The 17,129-nt window shown below is 40.2% G+C and overlaps 1 protein-coding gene across 1 annotated transcript in view; it reads left to right on the top strand.

The window, feature by feature from the left end:
- The window catches only part of NRG3 (neuregulin 3), a 1,018,029-nt gene that overhangs the window by 776,717 nt on the left and 224,183 nt on the right, over positions 1-17,129 (top strand). Inside the window, 1 exon segment of the mRNA XM_032423542.1 lies at positions 10,782-10,855. Within this exon segment, the coding sequence (XP_032279433.1) occupies positions 10,782-10,855 (74 nt within the window).

The raw sequence follows: 17,129 nt of genomic DNA on the forward strand, positions 1-17,129 counted from the left end.
GAAAGAAAGAAAGAAAGAAAGAAAGAAAGAAAGAAAGAAAGAAAGAAAGAAAGAAAGAAAGAAAGAAAGAAAAAGAAAGAAAAGCAAATAAAGATGCGATATTACAACTGGGTCCTAAAAAGTCAATAAAACCAAGAACAGGAATCATTTTGGGGCACCTGGGTGGCTCAATCCATTAAGCGTCTAACTCTTGGTTTCAGCTCAGATCATGATCTCAGGGTCTTGAGATCAAGCCCTGCATGGAGCTCCGCACTCAGCATGGAGTCCGCTTGTCCCTCTCTCTGCTCCTCCCACCACTCTCTCTCTCTCTCTTTCTCATAAATAAATAAATCTTTAAAAAAATACTAGAATCATTTTTAAAATGAAATGATTTGCTACATTTAAATTGCTTCATCATCTAAGTGTATACTAAAAAATAATAATAATACAAACGTGCTTATAATGAAAAGCCACTAGCCCTGGTCTCATCCCTCTCCACCAACTCTCCCACTCCTGAGCTTGCATCTCCTTCCCCAAACACACAGGCAAGCTTATTAAACCATTTTCATTTGGCATTTTCCTAGTTGTTAACTTCATATCTCTAAATAATATACTAAGTCTCTCTTTCTTGATTTATCTACTTTGAAAATGGTGCATTGACTCTCTATGATAATGGAAATTTAAGTCATTTCCACCCCACCCCACCTCCTCTCTCTCCTCCCTACCTGGTTCCCTGGCTATTCTCAGTCCTCAAAGTTGGTCTTAATGACACATTTAAGTAAACAGAATAGTGTGGTTAAGAAATGGGGCTTTTTATGCAAAATTGAGGTTGACCTAGTCACATAATTCCCTGGTTTCCTCCTAACAGATTTTCAGACTTAGAGTAATGATTATATTTGACTGAGCATCCATTTAAACCTACAAGCCTGAGCCACTTTTTTTTTTCAAGGCAAGACCTCACTTTCATCTCAGTCTGAGTTGCATGAAGCTTTTAATATGAAATCACTTTCCATTTAGTCCAAAGCTTCCTTGTTGCTGATGAATGTCATACATAATGAAAGATTATATCCATTTATCCTCAGCAGTAAATCATTTATCACACAAGGGAGATACATTATTGTGAATTCTGATCAAAGCTGCCCACTTCCTTTCGCCGGTAGAAATGCTGCACCCTGTTAGTCAATTGTACAATATCCTGGGAGAAACAGGGAAAATTATGCTGTTGAATGACGGTTCAGCAAACTCTAGGGGTCTCTAAAATGGCTTTTAAAAAAATCATGTTTCATGTAGAACCTTCTATGATCCAGGCGTGTGAACTGTAAAAATCTTTCCTTGCCTTCTTCACTTAATTAAATCAGAAAGCTGTGGGACTTTTTGCAGCTTGCTCTGTGATGTCTGTAAAGGGATTTGTGAATGACACTGTGTGGATATTTTGCCCCCTTTCTTAGAGAGACAATAATTATTACCACTTCTTTTTGAAGCATGCTGTGAATGGTTTTATCAGTTCGTTTGCTAATGAGCTCCGTCTCTCCTTTATAATGCCAATCATAAAGATGCCTTTTAAATAAGATTTATCTCTCAGATTTATTTTCTTTTCACTCTTCCTTATCAAGCTGTGTACTGCTTTGCTGCAGGGAATCACCCACACTACACAGGCAGGGAACAAGGCTGGCCTCTTTGATCTCTTGTTGATAACATACTCTCTCATTGTTTCCTTCTGAGAACCATGAATTCCAGAAAGGACCTCACAGTCCTCCAGAAGAGTGTCTTCTTATGTCTTATCTTGGATTTTTAGGTTATCACTGCTCTATGTTACGTATCTGTGTTCACTGCTTTTCAATTGCTATAGTATGTGTATTAAATTTATACTCAGGAAAGGGAGATGCAGAATGAAGCAGAATGCCTTCTTTCTTCCTTTGGTCTCACTTGGGCTGCTGGCCAGCATACTCCTACAGTTAATTCAGAATTTATGCAAAGTAGTAGCTAGTGATCCACACAATCAAGTCACAAATCTGCACCTAACATTTACAAACAACCTTACTTCATTTGCTCTTCATCACATTCTTGACATATTCTTTCAATGCTGTGGCCATTTAAGAGCTAGCTATTGAAATTCATATTTTCCCCCTTCCAGACTCTGAGCTCATTATGTCCCTTTTGTGGTTGATAGAAGTAAATATAATGTGCCCAGGCTCCTTATCCTTAAAACAAGAGATTGCTAAATTGATCACAACAGGATATAGTTATAGCAAAATTATTATACACTGACTTTAATCTGGGTGTTCTTACTGATGGTTCTTCTATTATTATTCACATTCTTTTACTGTCATACAGTTGTGATTGCCAGATCTAGAGAATAAAATACAGCACACCCAGTTAAATTTGAAGTGCTCGTAAAGAATGAATACATTCTTAGAATGAGTGTGTTCCAAATATTATATATGTGACACACTTATATAAAACATTGTTGTTTATCAAAAGTCAAGAAGAGGAAGAGAGAGTGAGGCATTGAGCTCTTTCTCTCCACTGTGTGAGGACACAGTGGGAAGGTGACTATCTGCAACCCAGTGAGAGAGCCCTCACCAGACACAAACCTTGCTGGCACCTTGATCTTGCAATTCTGCACTCCAGACTGGGAGAAAATAATTTTCTGTTGTTGAAGCCACCCAGTCTGTGATGCTTTATTATGGTGGCCCAAGATGACTGATAGCAACATTAAAATGTTTTACTCTGGCTAAGTTTTATATTTCTTGCTGAACTGTGAGAGGACAAGGATGGTCATTACCTTTCTTCCATTGACTAGTCTGGACATGTGTGTCAATTGCTCTCCTAATTCCAAGCAAGTAGAGACAAGTGAAGGAATCTGCTGATGTTGGACCTGAAGCATCAGAGAAAGTCTGTGATTGGCTAACTTCTCAATCTTAAAACATCGTAAGTGAAAATAATAAAGAGGAATCATAGGGAGTGGATGCGACAATAAATCCCGGTCCTCTCTTGGCTGGGAAATATCAAAGGCAGTCAGGGGAATTTTCCATTAACTAGGGAAGTAGGGGAAGAGAGCCTGAATCTCTGCTGATTTTTATGTTAGAACCTAAATTGTCTGCCTAAATTTTCTGATTATTAGACATATTTTCAAGGAAGAGGGGTGACATGTGTCTGTGCTTGCATGTCTGAGTGTGTGCACACGGGCCCAAACATACGCTGAATTAGGACAGAGATGAGCACCTGAGACCTCAGAGAGGTCAACCGCAGACCTCTGTCACACTTCTGTGTGGCAGACTTGGGGATCATCTTATATCCAAAGGACATGCCTCTTCCACCATAACAGGCTACCACCCTTGAAAACTAGAATCTCACATTTGTCAAAACAGATTTTGTGTGTGCTAGGAAATTAGTAATGTAGCATTTTCTCAATCAAATTTGAATTGACAAAACAAAACTCCATCTACCCTCCCCCTGTCCTTATTACCCTCCCACCAATCCTTTCGTTCTTGAGAAGGGAAATTAGTATTTTAGTACCTCCAATGTGACAGTGAAATATAAAGTCTTTCTGCAAGAATGCCAATATGTTACTCCTTTATTTACCTTCTTAGCCTAAAAAGAGATTATGGTTTATTTTAGATGCAGTAAAAGCAAAGCTAAATTAGATAGAATGACTTTTTCAGCCCACATAGCTGCGTTGGATAATATCGCTACACACCCTAACCTCTGTAGCACCCTCATGCTATGTTATGTGTTTTAATTTTGCCAATGACATAGTAAGTCTGAGGTGAGGCTCTTGACCAAATAGGGGCAGAAATCTCTATAAAAGCCAAAACATGAATTTAGAATGAACTCCTCAGCCACTGATTGTCCAAAAATGAATTGCCGTATCAGGGAGTAAAATGACTTGATGTAAATGAGTTGCTGTCTCTGTGACAGTGATTTGACCAATGGAGTGTCTGGGTGGCTGCTGAATACAAGTCCCTGATACATATTTGTTGTAAAATTTTTTTACTTCTCAGACTTTCAATCATTCTTTTCATTTCTGTCTTTAGGGCCCAAATATTAACAGAATGCAGCACGCCTCCTGGTTTTGAGCAAATGCTTTCAGATTCACTTCTGAAATCATAGCAGTCTTATGATGAAATAATTGGCCTCCCTCTACTTTTGAATTCAAACTTTGCTAAAGGGAAATTTTCAAAAATAAATCTCTACACTTTCTTAAGATGGCAGATAAAACTTCATTAGCAGGAAACATCATACTTGTAAGATGAATGACATTATAAGCAACAGTTGCCTCAGCCATGGAATTTGTGATATTTTTGAAAGCTATCGATAACACACTGGAAAATTTTCTTGAGTTTGAAGGTGGTTTGCAGTTTAAAATAATGCAATTCCAAATTCTTTCAGTTATAGTTGAAATGATTTTGGAAAGGCTGTACCTACAGCCAATCTGTAGGTAATTTTAATTCCAATCGGTTAACTTAAAGATCTTGCTGTCTTAATTAGTGCTCCTTTTAAATAAGACCACTTAATTAAATTTTAAAGCCAGCTAAAGAAAGCTTACACTAATCAGTTTCTCAGTATTCTCCATAGCCAGACCTAGATCTCATCTTCAACAGTGAGTGGCAGGGAAGGCAATGTGCTCTAACACCATTAATAACTGTAGGCAGCAGACCCTTAGCTAGAAAAAGTTCCTGGTCCATCCAACACCCATTTGCATTCAGATGGAGACCTGGTAGGGAATTCTGGCTCCTGTACTCCCCATCTTTTCAATGCTGGGCAATTCACTTGTCCTGCTGAACTCTATTCTGTGTTTTTGTTTGTATTGGTTTTGGTTTTGATTTTTAACTGAGGACTGAAATCAAAAATTAGTCTGAAATCAAGAGATGTCATTATCATTCTTTAATAGTAGTGCCCAGGAAGAGTCTTCCCATCCATAGTTGGTGATTACCATTTATTTATTTATTTATTTATTTATTTATTTATTTATTTATTTTAAAAAACTTTATTTTTATTTATTAGAGAGAGAGAGGAGAATGCGAGTAGGGGAGGAGCAGAGGGAGAGGGACAAGCAGACTCTGTGCTGAGCAGGGAGCCTGACAGTGGGGCTGGATCCCACGACCCTGAGATCAGGACCTGAGCCAACAGCAAGAGTCGGATGATTGACTGAGCATCCCCAGTGATTATCTTTTAAATTAACATGAAGCTTAAGAAGTTTGCCTTTAAATCAGTGACTAGTTTCTGTGACATGGTTTGCTTAAGAACATTTTGAGAGGGCGCCTGGGTGGCTCAGATGGTTAAGCATCTGCCTTCGGCTCAGGTCATGATCCCAGGGTCCTGGGATCGAGTCCCGCATCGGGCTCTCTGCTCCTTGGGAGCCTGCTTCTCCCTCTGCCTCTCTCTCTCTCTGTCTCTCATGAATAAATAAATAAAATCTTTAAAAAAAAAAAAAAAGAACATTTTGAGATTGGATAATAACTTACAAATCTAGGTCTTTAATTCTTACTGTTAAATAATGGCTTCAGTTCATGATATTTGGGCCATAATTTTCAAATACTAATCTTGGAAAAGGTAGCTGGGCATATAAGGATTTATGTATTGTTTTTCCATGAAGAATGGAAATTCCTGTGATATTCCATGAAGAATGTCAGCAAATGCCAGGGATCAAGTGAAGACTTTAAAGTCATCCCCAGCTAAGTTTGCCTCTAGTTCAAATACTTATTGGATGTGAGATGTGGGGGATCAGATACTTAACCTTTGGATTCTGTTTCCCCACTCGAAAAACTGTGATGATGATTTCAAATTCCAAGAATATTTAAAAAAAAAACAAAACCAAACATTTATTGAGTGCTTACCATGAACCGCAGGTATTATATAATTTATTCTTAATAATAATTCTAAGCGAGAGCTACTATTCTTACCTCCATTTTACATATGAAGGGAAGGAGGCACAGAAGCCGGCAAACAGCTGATCCCGGATTTAAAACCAGGCAGTGCTCCCAACCAGCCTGCCTCCAAAATGTAAAGTTTAAATGCCGAATGAGCTTTCCGTTTTCCCCAACCAAGGTCTGACATTGAGGCTGAAGAGAATTGGCAGGAGATAGAGAAGAATACCTGGAGGGGTTGTTCTTTTTTCAAATCAGTGTTAATAGGCTCCTTAAAATTGTCAGACTTGTGTATCACTGACAAAGTGTCTACTTTCCTGTAACATCAAAGAGTAATTGTCATTTTTTTTATGAATATAAGTTGATACGGGCAGGAAACAACCCACACATTTTGCCACCTTTTCTCTTGTGAAGTTAATTGATTTCTGCTAGTTCAAATTTTATGTCTGAAATCAAGTTTCCAACAAGAAAGCAATGTATACTTTCTCTAAAGTGAATGCAGAGACCAGGCACTACACGGGGATTGAAGCAAACATTTGAACATGTTTCTATCCTTCATACGTTTCTCTCTATAAATTATGTCAAATACATCTTTGAAGATATGGCAGGTATAAGGCCTGTAGTCATAAAAATGGCCAAAATGCATGTGTAGAATATCAACAATGTTTGCTTGTTCATTTTTCTCCTTCCTGGCATCGCTCATGTTTTATTTGGGTTGAAACTGGGAAACAGGGATGTTAAATGATTTGCGTAAAGTACATCTACGCAAATACTAAGCAGAGAAGTGAGACTATAAACTCAGCACTGTGAATCATTGTGATAAACAAGAGGAAGACATGTGCTTAGAGACCGTGTATTGGCTGGGCCGTCCGTGTGCATAATCAATACCCTGACAATAAAAACAGAGTAGGACTGGAGAACAGTGCAGTGAAACAATGATGACACCTTCCATTAATGAGTATATGACCAGGAAACCAACAAATGTTGAGTAAGGCTAGTACAGTTCCCTCAGTGGCACAGTTTTCGGGTTGTTTTTGTGTTATTTTGTTTTGTTTTTCTAACAAAAGGAAGAGGGAAAATGGAAGAATCCTCTGGAAATATAGGGAGGCTGTTGGTCACAAGTGAGAGTTCTTTAATTTTCACTCAAAGTCACTAATATGATTAAGCACTAGTGTAGTTGTTACTCAAGAAATGGGTTCAAAGAAATCAGCTGGCATAGAGTATTATGAGAGAGGAGATGGGAATGGTCTGAAGTTAGCAGTGGGATTTCTGTGGGAACATCAGCAAGTGATTGACCATTTTACAAGTCTCTTCCTTTGGGTCCTTCACATCCAGGCTGGGTGATGTGTTGACCACTTCTTCTTTACCACACCAGACAAAGCAAGTATTGAAATCCAGCTAACAATCATGCATGTTATATTTTCTCATCTTTGCCGGTATTATTCTCTTCTTCTCTTTCGCCCAAGGATTGTTTTTTAGAACTTTTCACTAAAACTGGGCTTTTTCTCAGGGATAATATAGAAGAGGAAAGATGAATAGAAGGGAGAACTTGTTATTTTAGATACAGCTGAACAACTGAGATGGGGGGGCGAGGGTCAAGCTGGAAGGATTTAAAAAGTAGAAAAAGAGATGTCTGCATTTGAAACTACACAACGGGCCCTATCCCTGTAGACAGTCAGGACCCTCGTTTGTGATTCAGCCCTGAGGCTCACCAGCAGAGAGATACTGGGCTCGGTCTCCAAGCTCTTCCCCCCACTTCATTGCCAGCCCGAGGTCTCTTATCCATGGTTACCCTAATACAGTCTCCCTTCAACCTCTTACCTGCCCTACCTTGCTTTGGACATTGTTTCCTCAACTATGTCCTTCCCTTCTGCCTTTTAAATTTGGAAATAAAGCAAACAACATGATCAAGAACTTACTGGTTTCAGAAGTGACCTCTCCTTCACCACAGAGTAGATAAACACAGAATTTAAGACTAATTTTTTTTCAAGGTAAAATGTCTTAGCTCTTGCAGACTGAGTGTGTTCTGTGGTTGTTTCACTGTTGATAATAATTCTCCCATTTTCTTTATATAACTATTTGTGATCCTTGACTGTATTTCCTGTCCTGAGCCTACTCCCTCTTCCTACACCATTCAGCTGTAGAATCAGAACTTACCTGGAAAACCACCAGGGAATATTGGGATTTTTTTAAATACGATCACTGTGATATGATGTTTCTAAGGGATAAAGAAATTCATAGAACAGGGACTGGATGAATTGAATGGAGATTTGAAAGCAATGAAGGATAGGAAAATAAATAGAATATTAACCTAGGGAAGAGAAGATTTGTGCTTTTTAAAAAACATTTATCATTAGATTACACATGTATTTTTAAAATTTTATAAATTCTGTCATGCTATCTTAGATGAACAAATACCTTTTTATTATATGAATTTCTGTTATACCTGTATTCTTCAAAAAGCAAACATCTTAAAAAATGAACAAAAACACTCTCAAAATCCTCCCAAGACTAACCAAAACCAAAATAAACATACAATGATATTTCTCCAAAGAAGCCCACCAAACTCCATCAGTGCAATAGATGTGCGTCTTGACTTTTTTTTTTTTTTTTTTTGCTTTGCTTTATGTCTTTAATATCATCATGAATTCAATCTGATGCATTGGCATTACCTGCTGGCCCATTCGGTCTTCATATCTGGATGGGTCTGAACTTACCAAGGTAACATATGTGTGATTTTCAAATGGAAATTTTAATGTGTCATTCTTAAAACCCAGCAACCAATTAGCAGAGACACTGCCTGCTTAACAAAGGAGCAGGACTGGCTACCTAGCCAGTCACACAGCCTGTGGGGGGTTTCCTAGCCTGGCTTGGTCTCCTCCAGCATCATCACTGACTATCTGCAGCACACAGGGATGAAGCCGCATTGAAGGCCCTTGCTGTGCTGTTTTCCAGATACCCCATGAGGCCTGAGCTCTTCAAAGTGGGCGCACACCCACAGAAAATCAGTTTAAGCCTAGAAAAATGTCAAACATCTTTTCATAGTTTCCTTTCCACAGACAAATGGAATAATGCATTGTAAGTAACGAAGAACCCCTTAAAAAGCAAAACAAAACAAAACAAAAAAGCACTTTCCCTTAAAAGCAGCCATCTCCCTAGGATACCATTTTCATATTAAATGAAGATGCAAAGAGTAAAAGAGAAAAGTGCGCTTCAAATCTCCCACATATGTTGGAAATAAAACCTCCAAAAACGTGAATGCACACCATAGCACACACCCAGCCCATAACTCATCGTTTCTGGGGAAATGAAGATTAAAGCACTGTGGTTCTGGTTATTCTGAACAAAGGCACATGAATAGCTGTACGACCGCTTTTGGAGAGCAGGAATTTATTTTTTCATAACAAATGTGATTCGGTCCTAAGTATTTTCTGACTTTCTACCATTACAGACCGAGTGATATGCCTGCTTTATTTCAAGTGCAATAAATGAATTAAAAAAAAGTTATGAAAATATGTGGCTGCTCAAACAAATTTTTTCAATAGCCTGTTGGGTATCTGGGGTATCCATATATCAGGAGTCTTTGTTCTTAGTCAACGAGGAAAATTGCCAAATACACTCCAGAATGCCAGGCTTAAGAAGGTGCTAAAGAGAGCCTGCCCGATCACCTGACTTCCAATTTGGCTCACAATGAAAGGTAGTAAAATTACCTCCGCGCCCTTCAGCTGCTGCTCCCACTGCAACAGACCTTATCTAATACTTTATTACACCCAAAAAACAAAGCATATTCTTCAGAAAGAATTCACAGCTCTCGTCTCTGACAGAACAGTCTCTTGGAATTCTTTTGTCAATTTCATAGATTTCTAACAACCAGAGGATTGTTTTTTAAATCTGATTTTTATGCTAGCAGCACAATTTCCTCCTGTGTAAGTAGGACAGATTCATCCCACAAGCAACAATGGATGCTTCCGTGCTTAACTCGAGCATGACAGATTAAGCTTCCAGCAGACCACTAAATGCCACCTCCCCGCTTACAGAGGCAGGAGTGGGGGCATCGCCTGTGTTTGTTCCTTGAACTGCCAGCTGATGAGCCGAGGCTGTCTGAGGTGGCCACGCAGCTCTGAAGGAGTGAGCTGTGTGAAGACTCGACAGAGGACTGGCAGGGCTGAGGTGACGTGCCTCATTGCGGGTGCTTTCAGGCATATTCCTGGCCTCCAAATTGCACCCACCTCAGGAAAGTTGCCTTGTCCAGTGTTTGCACATGTTTGTGAATATAAAAGAGAAAAATAAGGAGGGAAAAATATGAGTTTAGAGGGAATGCACAGAGACCTTGCATGTAGACATAGATGCCTTTCAGATCTTAGGAGATCTAAAATAAATGCTGTTTTTTCTGGCCAAGCAGTTAGGCGATGCTGACTTAAAGAATAGCTACATCAAAAAAAAAGGTAAAATTAGCAAATGAACAAACTAATAAAACACGAGGAAGATAAACAGTAGCCAAATCTGATTAGATTTGATCACTTATATCAGAAAATGATTTTTTATTAGCAAAATGACCCTTAAAATATGCTACTGAAAGGGCATTTGCAGCCTTTGAGAGACTAGTGCATTGAATAAAGAAAAGACCTGCATATACCTGCATTCAGAATTAGAATCTGAAGATAACTATTACTCACATTGCTTCGAGGGCCATCTTAAAATGCTATTCAATTTGCTCGTTAGGTATTCCGTCTAAAACTAAAAAAGCAAAGCCGTGCTGGGTTTTCTGCACATAAATAGGCTAAAATCCGTCTCTCAGTGTTAGAAGACTGAATCAAACAATGCAAAAGCATGAATGTACTGTTCTCACATTTGTGTAATTGATGGCTATTTTGCTTGTTGAAATCTTTCACAACCACATGCGTATGTTTGTCATTTATCCCCTTGTCTCAGGTGCAAAGAAGGCTACCAAGGAGTCCGCTGTGATCAATTTCTGCCGAAAACTGATTCCATCTTATCGGATCCAAGTAGGTCAAGCATTTTTCTTCTTTCTCTAACACAATATGTAGGCAGTGCTTACTCTGAGCAACGGTTGCTAACTCAGCTGAAGGCTGTGTTTCGGTCATTTGTCTCTGAATGCTGCCAAGGGACAGGCGTTAACGTTCAAAGCTCTCGCTCAGAACTAACTTGGTCTAAGTCTCGGCCTGGTCTTCTCCCGAGATGGGACCTGGTCTCCAGATTCAGCTCCACCACTGACCTACACTGGAAACTCCAGCAAACCCTGCTCCCTTAGCTTTCAGACTCCCCCCACCACCCATTATGAAAGCGAGGAAATAGAAACAACGGAGCTCATTATTGACCTAACAGAATGTTATGGAAACTACAGTCTCATTGGTCCTTACCCTTTGCTTGGAACTGTGTTAATATTAAGCCTATTAACCTTTACCGTACTTACTAAAGTAAGAAAATAGGCATCTAAAATTATATAAGAAGTTTTTAAACTGTAAAAAAACCCCATCTTTAGCAACACTATTTGCATATCACTGATTCCCGGACAGTTGGCAAATTCTTTTTTTCATTCATGAAAGAAGACAATGTGCCACTAAGAAATATTGCTAATCCTTAGTTTTTTGTTTCTATATGAAGTAAAAGGTAACATTTGATACTACTCTGGCCAATTCTAATCAAATGTGAATTTTTTGCTTTATTTGTAAATAATCTGCTCTTTCAATGACTGCTACAGTTGAATCACCACTATGGAAAGGAGATTTTTATCGAATCAGCAATTTAGTTCAGTGAGAATCATGACAGGCATTTCCAAATTACAAAGGCAATGTTACGGTTTTTTGAATACCGAACATGCATAAGACAAACTTCAACAAAATATTGTGTATTGATGACAGAAGTTGTCCTGTTGTGAGCACATTGCTGTATAATGAACATGTCTAACTATCTTTCAACATCTTCTCAAAATGCATATTTTGCATTTTGTACCCCACCCCCACCCTGGGTGCCAAATTTTAACCTACATTTCCCTAGGAAATGCAAAGTTTTTGAAAAGGAAAAGTTTAATTTTTTTTTTTTTAAGATTATTTATTTATTTGTTTGACAGAGACACAGCGAGAGAGGGAACACAAGCAGGGGGAATGGGAGAGAGAGAAGCAGGCTTCCCGCTGAGCAGGGAGCCCGATGCTGGGCTCGATCCCAGGACCCTGGGATCATGACCTGAGCCGAAGGCAGACGCTTAACGACTGAGCCACCCAGGCGCCCCTGTTTAATTTCATTTAATTGTGTTTTATCTTGGCAAGATGAGCTACAATACAATCTTACCTACTCATTTCCTTGCAAATGTAACTCGCCCTGCACTGGTGTCTAGGAATCACCTTAATAGGGGACAGTTACTAGAGTGTGTTATATTTGTTTCATCTTGAGATTTTTCCGCTCGCTAAGCGGATGTCTCAAACGTATGGTTGTGGTTGGGGACATGGATTTGGAATGTTGCAAAGCCCATGGAAGAATGGGCTTGCTAATTTCTTTCTTCTTGTTTCCTCTTTTTTTTATTTTGGCTGATGTACCTAGTTTCCCTCTGTTTTCCCCTCTTCTTTCTTTTCTCTTTACTTCCTTTCTCTTCTCCCCTTTCCTTTCTATTTTTTTCATTATATCTTCCCTTTAGGCTTCTTCCTTCCCTTTCCTCCCTCTCCTTCTCCCTCCCTCTTTCCTTCCTTTCTTCCTTCTCTCCTTCCTTCCTTTTTACTTGTCATATATAGCCATGGAATATCTATCAATAGGATAGAGGACAAGGTATGGGGGCAGGGCTCGCATATGATACAAAATAGGTGAAATAATCTCTCTTTAGACAATCTAATAAAACCCTTGCCATCCACTTAGATATCATAGTCCATCTCTGCAAAACTGAGGATGAGGCCTACCAGTAGGACTGTGCTCCTTCAAGAAAACTGATCTCATAACCACAGTCACTAGCCTGAAAACCTAGGTCTTATATGTGTAAAAATATTTAGTGCAGCTGTATTTCTAATGGTGAAAAAATGGACACATGCTGAAAACCAACAGCAAAACTATGTTTAAGTGAAATATCATATGGCATATCTATAATGTTCTATTAAATTACCATTAAAATGATACCTGTAAGAAATATTCCTATTAGGTGAAACAGTAACATAGAAAATTATTTTCATATAAAATTGCAGTAGGAACATCCCTTGGTCCAATGGTAGAAAAAAATAAAATATATCCTGAAATGCTGAAAGGGAACTTTCAGTATTTGGGTTGTGGAAGTATATGGATTTTTTTCCCCCTTTTTCTCCTGTTTCCTATAAAATGGCATAAGATTATGTGAGTCAGAGCTCCAGAAAGCCTTGAAATAAAAACTAAAAAATAAAGCATTGAGAAACCCAATGGATGAGTCCCCATGGAGACAGAGTTCAAATGGGAAAAGGAGGGGTGCCTGGGTGGCTCAGTTGGTTAAGCATCTGCCTTCAGCTCAGGTCATGATCCCAGGGTCCTGGGATCGAGCCCTGTGTCCCTGCTCAGCGGGGAGCCTGCTTCTCCCTCTCCCTCTGCTGCTCCCCCCACTTGTGCTCTCTCTGTCTCTGTCAAATAAATAAATAAAATCTTTTTTAAAATAATAAAATAAAATAAATGGGAAAAGCATGATAGCACCATTTATGCACTCGTGCCTCCATTTATTTATGCAGTCCTGAATTCACCCCATCGGTATTTTCTGAGCATCCACCAAGGACCATCTAACTGGCCAGATTCTGTTAGTACAAAGGTACACGCAGAGTTTAGGCTCTGAGGCCCCTGCCATCTAGTGAGGGAGAAAAACACATTGATACATAAGCATGGGCATGATTCTAATGGAAGCACTTACACCCCTGTGACCTTGGCAGATTCACTTGGCCCCTGAGCCTCAGGCTTTCACCCAGAAAAGGGTGATTATTATTGCTGTAGGTTGCTGTAACCCAGACTGACGAGAAGCCAGTGCCGGATGAACATTAGCCCACCGCCTTGACTCATCAGTATAATCACACGAATATGTGTTTAGAGCCCACGTGTGCCCGGAACTGTGCCAGGAGGTCTTACTTGGATTATCTCATTAAACCCTCACAGTCACAGTCTAGCAGAGTGACTGGCAACTGCTCACATTTTATAGATGAGGAAATTAGGCCTCAGAGGTGTTAAACTTGCTCAAGGTCACGCAGCTAGTTAATGCTGGAGTCTAACTGCTGATCCAGATGACTCCAGGGCCTGAGCCTTCGACTGCTGGGCTCTCCTTTCCCCCCCCAACCCCTCCTTCCTCCCATTATTGCCACTGTGACATTTATCACTCTCAGTTTCATTGACTGAAACTCAATGACCTGCAGCAAACATTATTCTGAGGAACAATATTTGCACAATTTTCATATCTTAATGCAGCAACTTGAGCTTCCATAGAGATTTAAATCCCTAATGAAATTTTCTTGTCAAAATTCTTGCTGAAGGATCGTTTAATTTGCTGCACATGATATCCTCGAATGACTCTGCGTTCAGGAAATAAGCTTCCCTCCAACACCCTCCTTCTTTTTCCTCCTTTCTCCTTTCTCTTCTCTCCCTTCTTCTTTCCTCCCTCTCTCCCCATTTGCCAAATGCCTGCTGTATTTTAGTGAAATCCCAATTAATAGTGGGTTAGAAGCCTCTGCCATTCTTTTCTCCCCAAGGCAAGGCAGAGTTGATCGGAAATGTGCATCTCTCCAATTAATTTGAAAAAATGAATAAAACCTCAGATCACATGCATTTGGGGAAGTAATACCAGGATGTGACTATGAGAAGGCTCAATGGCTGCTATGACCGGTGTCTACACCATGGCCCCAGGGTGGGTCCTCAGACCTGCTATTCCAAAAACTCGTTTTTTACCGCCAGAGAACCTGTGGTTAACCCCACTCAGGAAGACTTGTATACACACATGAATCAAATTTATAGAGTGCCTTGATGTCAGGTTTTGAAAAAAGATCTGCTGCATATAACTGTCAGGTGAATGAAACCCTCATACGGATTCAGTACACAGAAGCCACATTCTGATCACAAGGATGAATAGTAAGCACGGGTTCAGAAGGAAGGTGGTAAGAGGAACAGACTTTGGTCAGGATCCAGAGGACATGACTGTCTATGGAGGAGCCAGCACCAGCCGATGTAGCATACCATACTAGCGTGTATCTGCCAGCCAGCCCTGCCCATGGAGAGCAGCAGGCAACTTCCACGAAGCCTCACAATCTTCTAGACAGTTTCTAATTGCTGCAGAACCAGTCCCGTTTCCCACAAACACAGGATCAACCCGTACATTCCTGTCCGGTTTCCTCTTCCTAACCACCTGCACCCACCCAGGTCAGGTACCATCTTCAGCCTTAAAACAGAACCAGAGGGAACTGAAGAATCATAAGGGGGTCAAGGATTCAGGCAGACATTTTCCTGGGTCTCCTCTCTTAGGAGCACATGCCAACCTGAGTTATCATCAAGATCCTCAAGTCATCACTGGCCAGTGGAAGCCTGTGAGCGGCTCCGGAGAATGGATTCAGAATGGAATCAAAGAATGATGTGGGGTGGAGAAAATGCCCATTCATGGCGAGGGTCCTCCTGTGGCTGAAGGTAGCCATTCCCAAACGTAGTTGTGACTTCCTCTCTTCATCGGGATCTGACAACCAGGGTCCTCATGGCTGGCTGCAGGTGACAAGTCTGCAGAGTCATCTAGTCTCCACCAAGGGAGGATAGAAGAGAACTTCTGGATCCAGTCCATATGAACTGTTCAAAGAAAAATTTCCACAATTTACAGATCTAATAAAAATTCAGCAGTTCTTGAATGGGGCAGCATCCAATGTAGCAGATAAAAAAGATCTCTAAAGAGCGGTAGAAGGTGAGCAACTTTTATAGACCAAAGTGAGTAGGAATAAGGAAGTTACCCTGGGTGTTTGCTGATGGGTTAAAGCAGGGTTGCTTTCCTTATACAAAGCAAAGAGAAATCTTGGAGCCAGGTCAGGTAACTTGTGCTGAGCAAGTAAGCACGGATTGATTGATCTTGGCCTTCCTTTTCTGGGAGAGCACAGCATAGAAACTTGGTTAAGTTTTGGTTTGCTGTCATGGGGCTTAGCATAAGCAATCCCATGTTAGGCCTAATCTGGTTATTACAGTAGTGATTTACATTCACACTTTCATTTCTTCAGATGTTAGAAACCAGGCTCTGCTCTTAGAGTGCCCTCTGAGATGCCAGGAGCCCCACACACATAAAAGACAAGACAGCTTAAGGAAATATCGTAAAAATGGGTGGGAAATAAAAGTTTGCGTAAAGTGAAGGAGGGAGATTTGGGCTGGTTACGAAAGGCTTATCTAGGAGGGAGCATTATAATGAGCTTTTCACATGGGGTCCGGTGGCTACGCATGCTGGCTGCACACTGCCCAACTTTATAAAGATCATTCACACTAGAATGAGAAGGACTCTCTATGAAGTTGTGCAGCGTGGTCCTGGGAAGGAAATTTCCATTAATAAGTTAGATGGAGAGGAAGAAGTTTCTTGAGGGCACAAAGCATAAATTGTCACCACTTAACCCTGGTCCATTAGTTGATACTGATGAGAGGGGGTGTCTTCTAGACTGGAATCTTCTTAGAATACCTAAGTCCCCTACCTTTCTCTGCTCTCCAGTAGCCATAAAAATATTGTTAGCAGAATGGATCCATATAAAATCTGTAACTCTTACTACCATTTTCTGGCCTTGAAAGAGAAGTAAAAGAATGGTCAGATTTTGACCGTGCCTGTGTGAATTTCATAAAGTCTATCATTTCTTTCAGATCTATGGCTTTTTCATTCAATTGCTGTCATCTTCAAACCTACCCTTCTAATTTGTGCAAAATACCTAATGTTTACCAATTAAACATGCAAATGCACACCGTTTCTAGAACACTAGGAAGATAAATATACTTATAAAAAAGAAAAAAAATTCCCAACATCACATCATTCAGAAATAACCAGTAATAATCATTTTAGTGCATAGCAGTCCCAACTATTTTATAATTTCCCTGTGGAAATACTGCACAATCAATCAATACATTGAAGGCAGGGTATCTGGGGCCAGAGGGAAGCACAACTGTCTTTGCCTCCCTTAGCCTCTCTGCTCTGCTCTGTCCTCCCAGCTAACTAACTGCTGCTTTCCCTGATTTAGCCCTGGCTTGCTGAGGGTCTGCTGCACCTGGGACAATGGTAGACTGGCCTTAGGCCTGCTCAGGAGCCTCTCAGGCTGGTCTTCAGACAGCCGG

The sequence above is a fragment of the Phoca vitulina genome, unplaced genomic scaffold, assembly GCF_004348235.1.
Source record: "Phoca vitulina isolate PV1807 unplaced genomic scaffold, GSC_HSeal_1.0 scaffold29, whole genome shotgun sequence".
NCBI classification, from domain to species: Eukaryota; Metazoa; Chordata; class Mammalia; order Carnivora; family Phocidae; genus Phoca; species Phoca vitulina.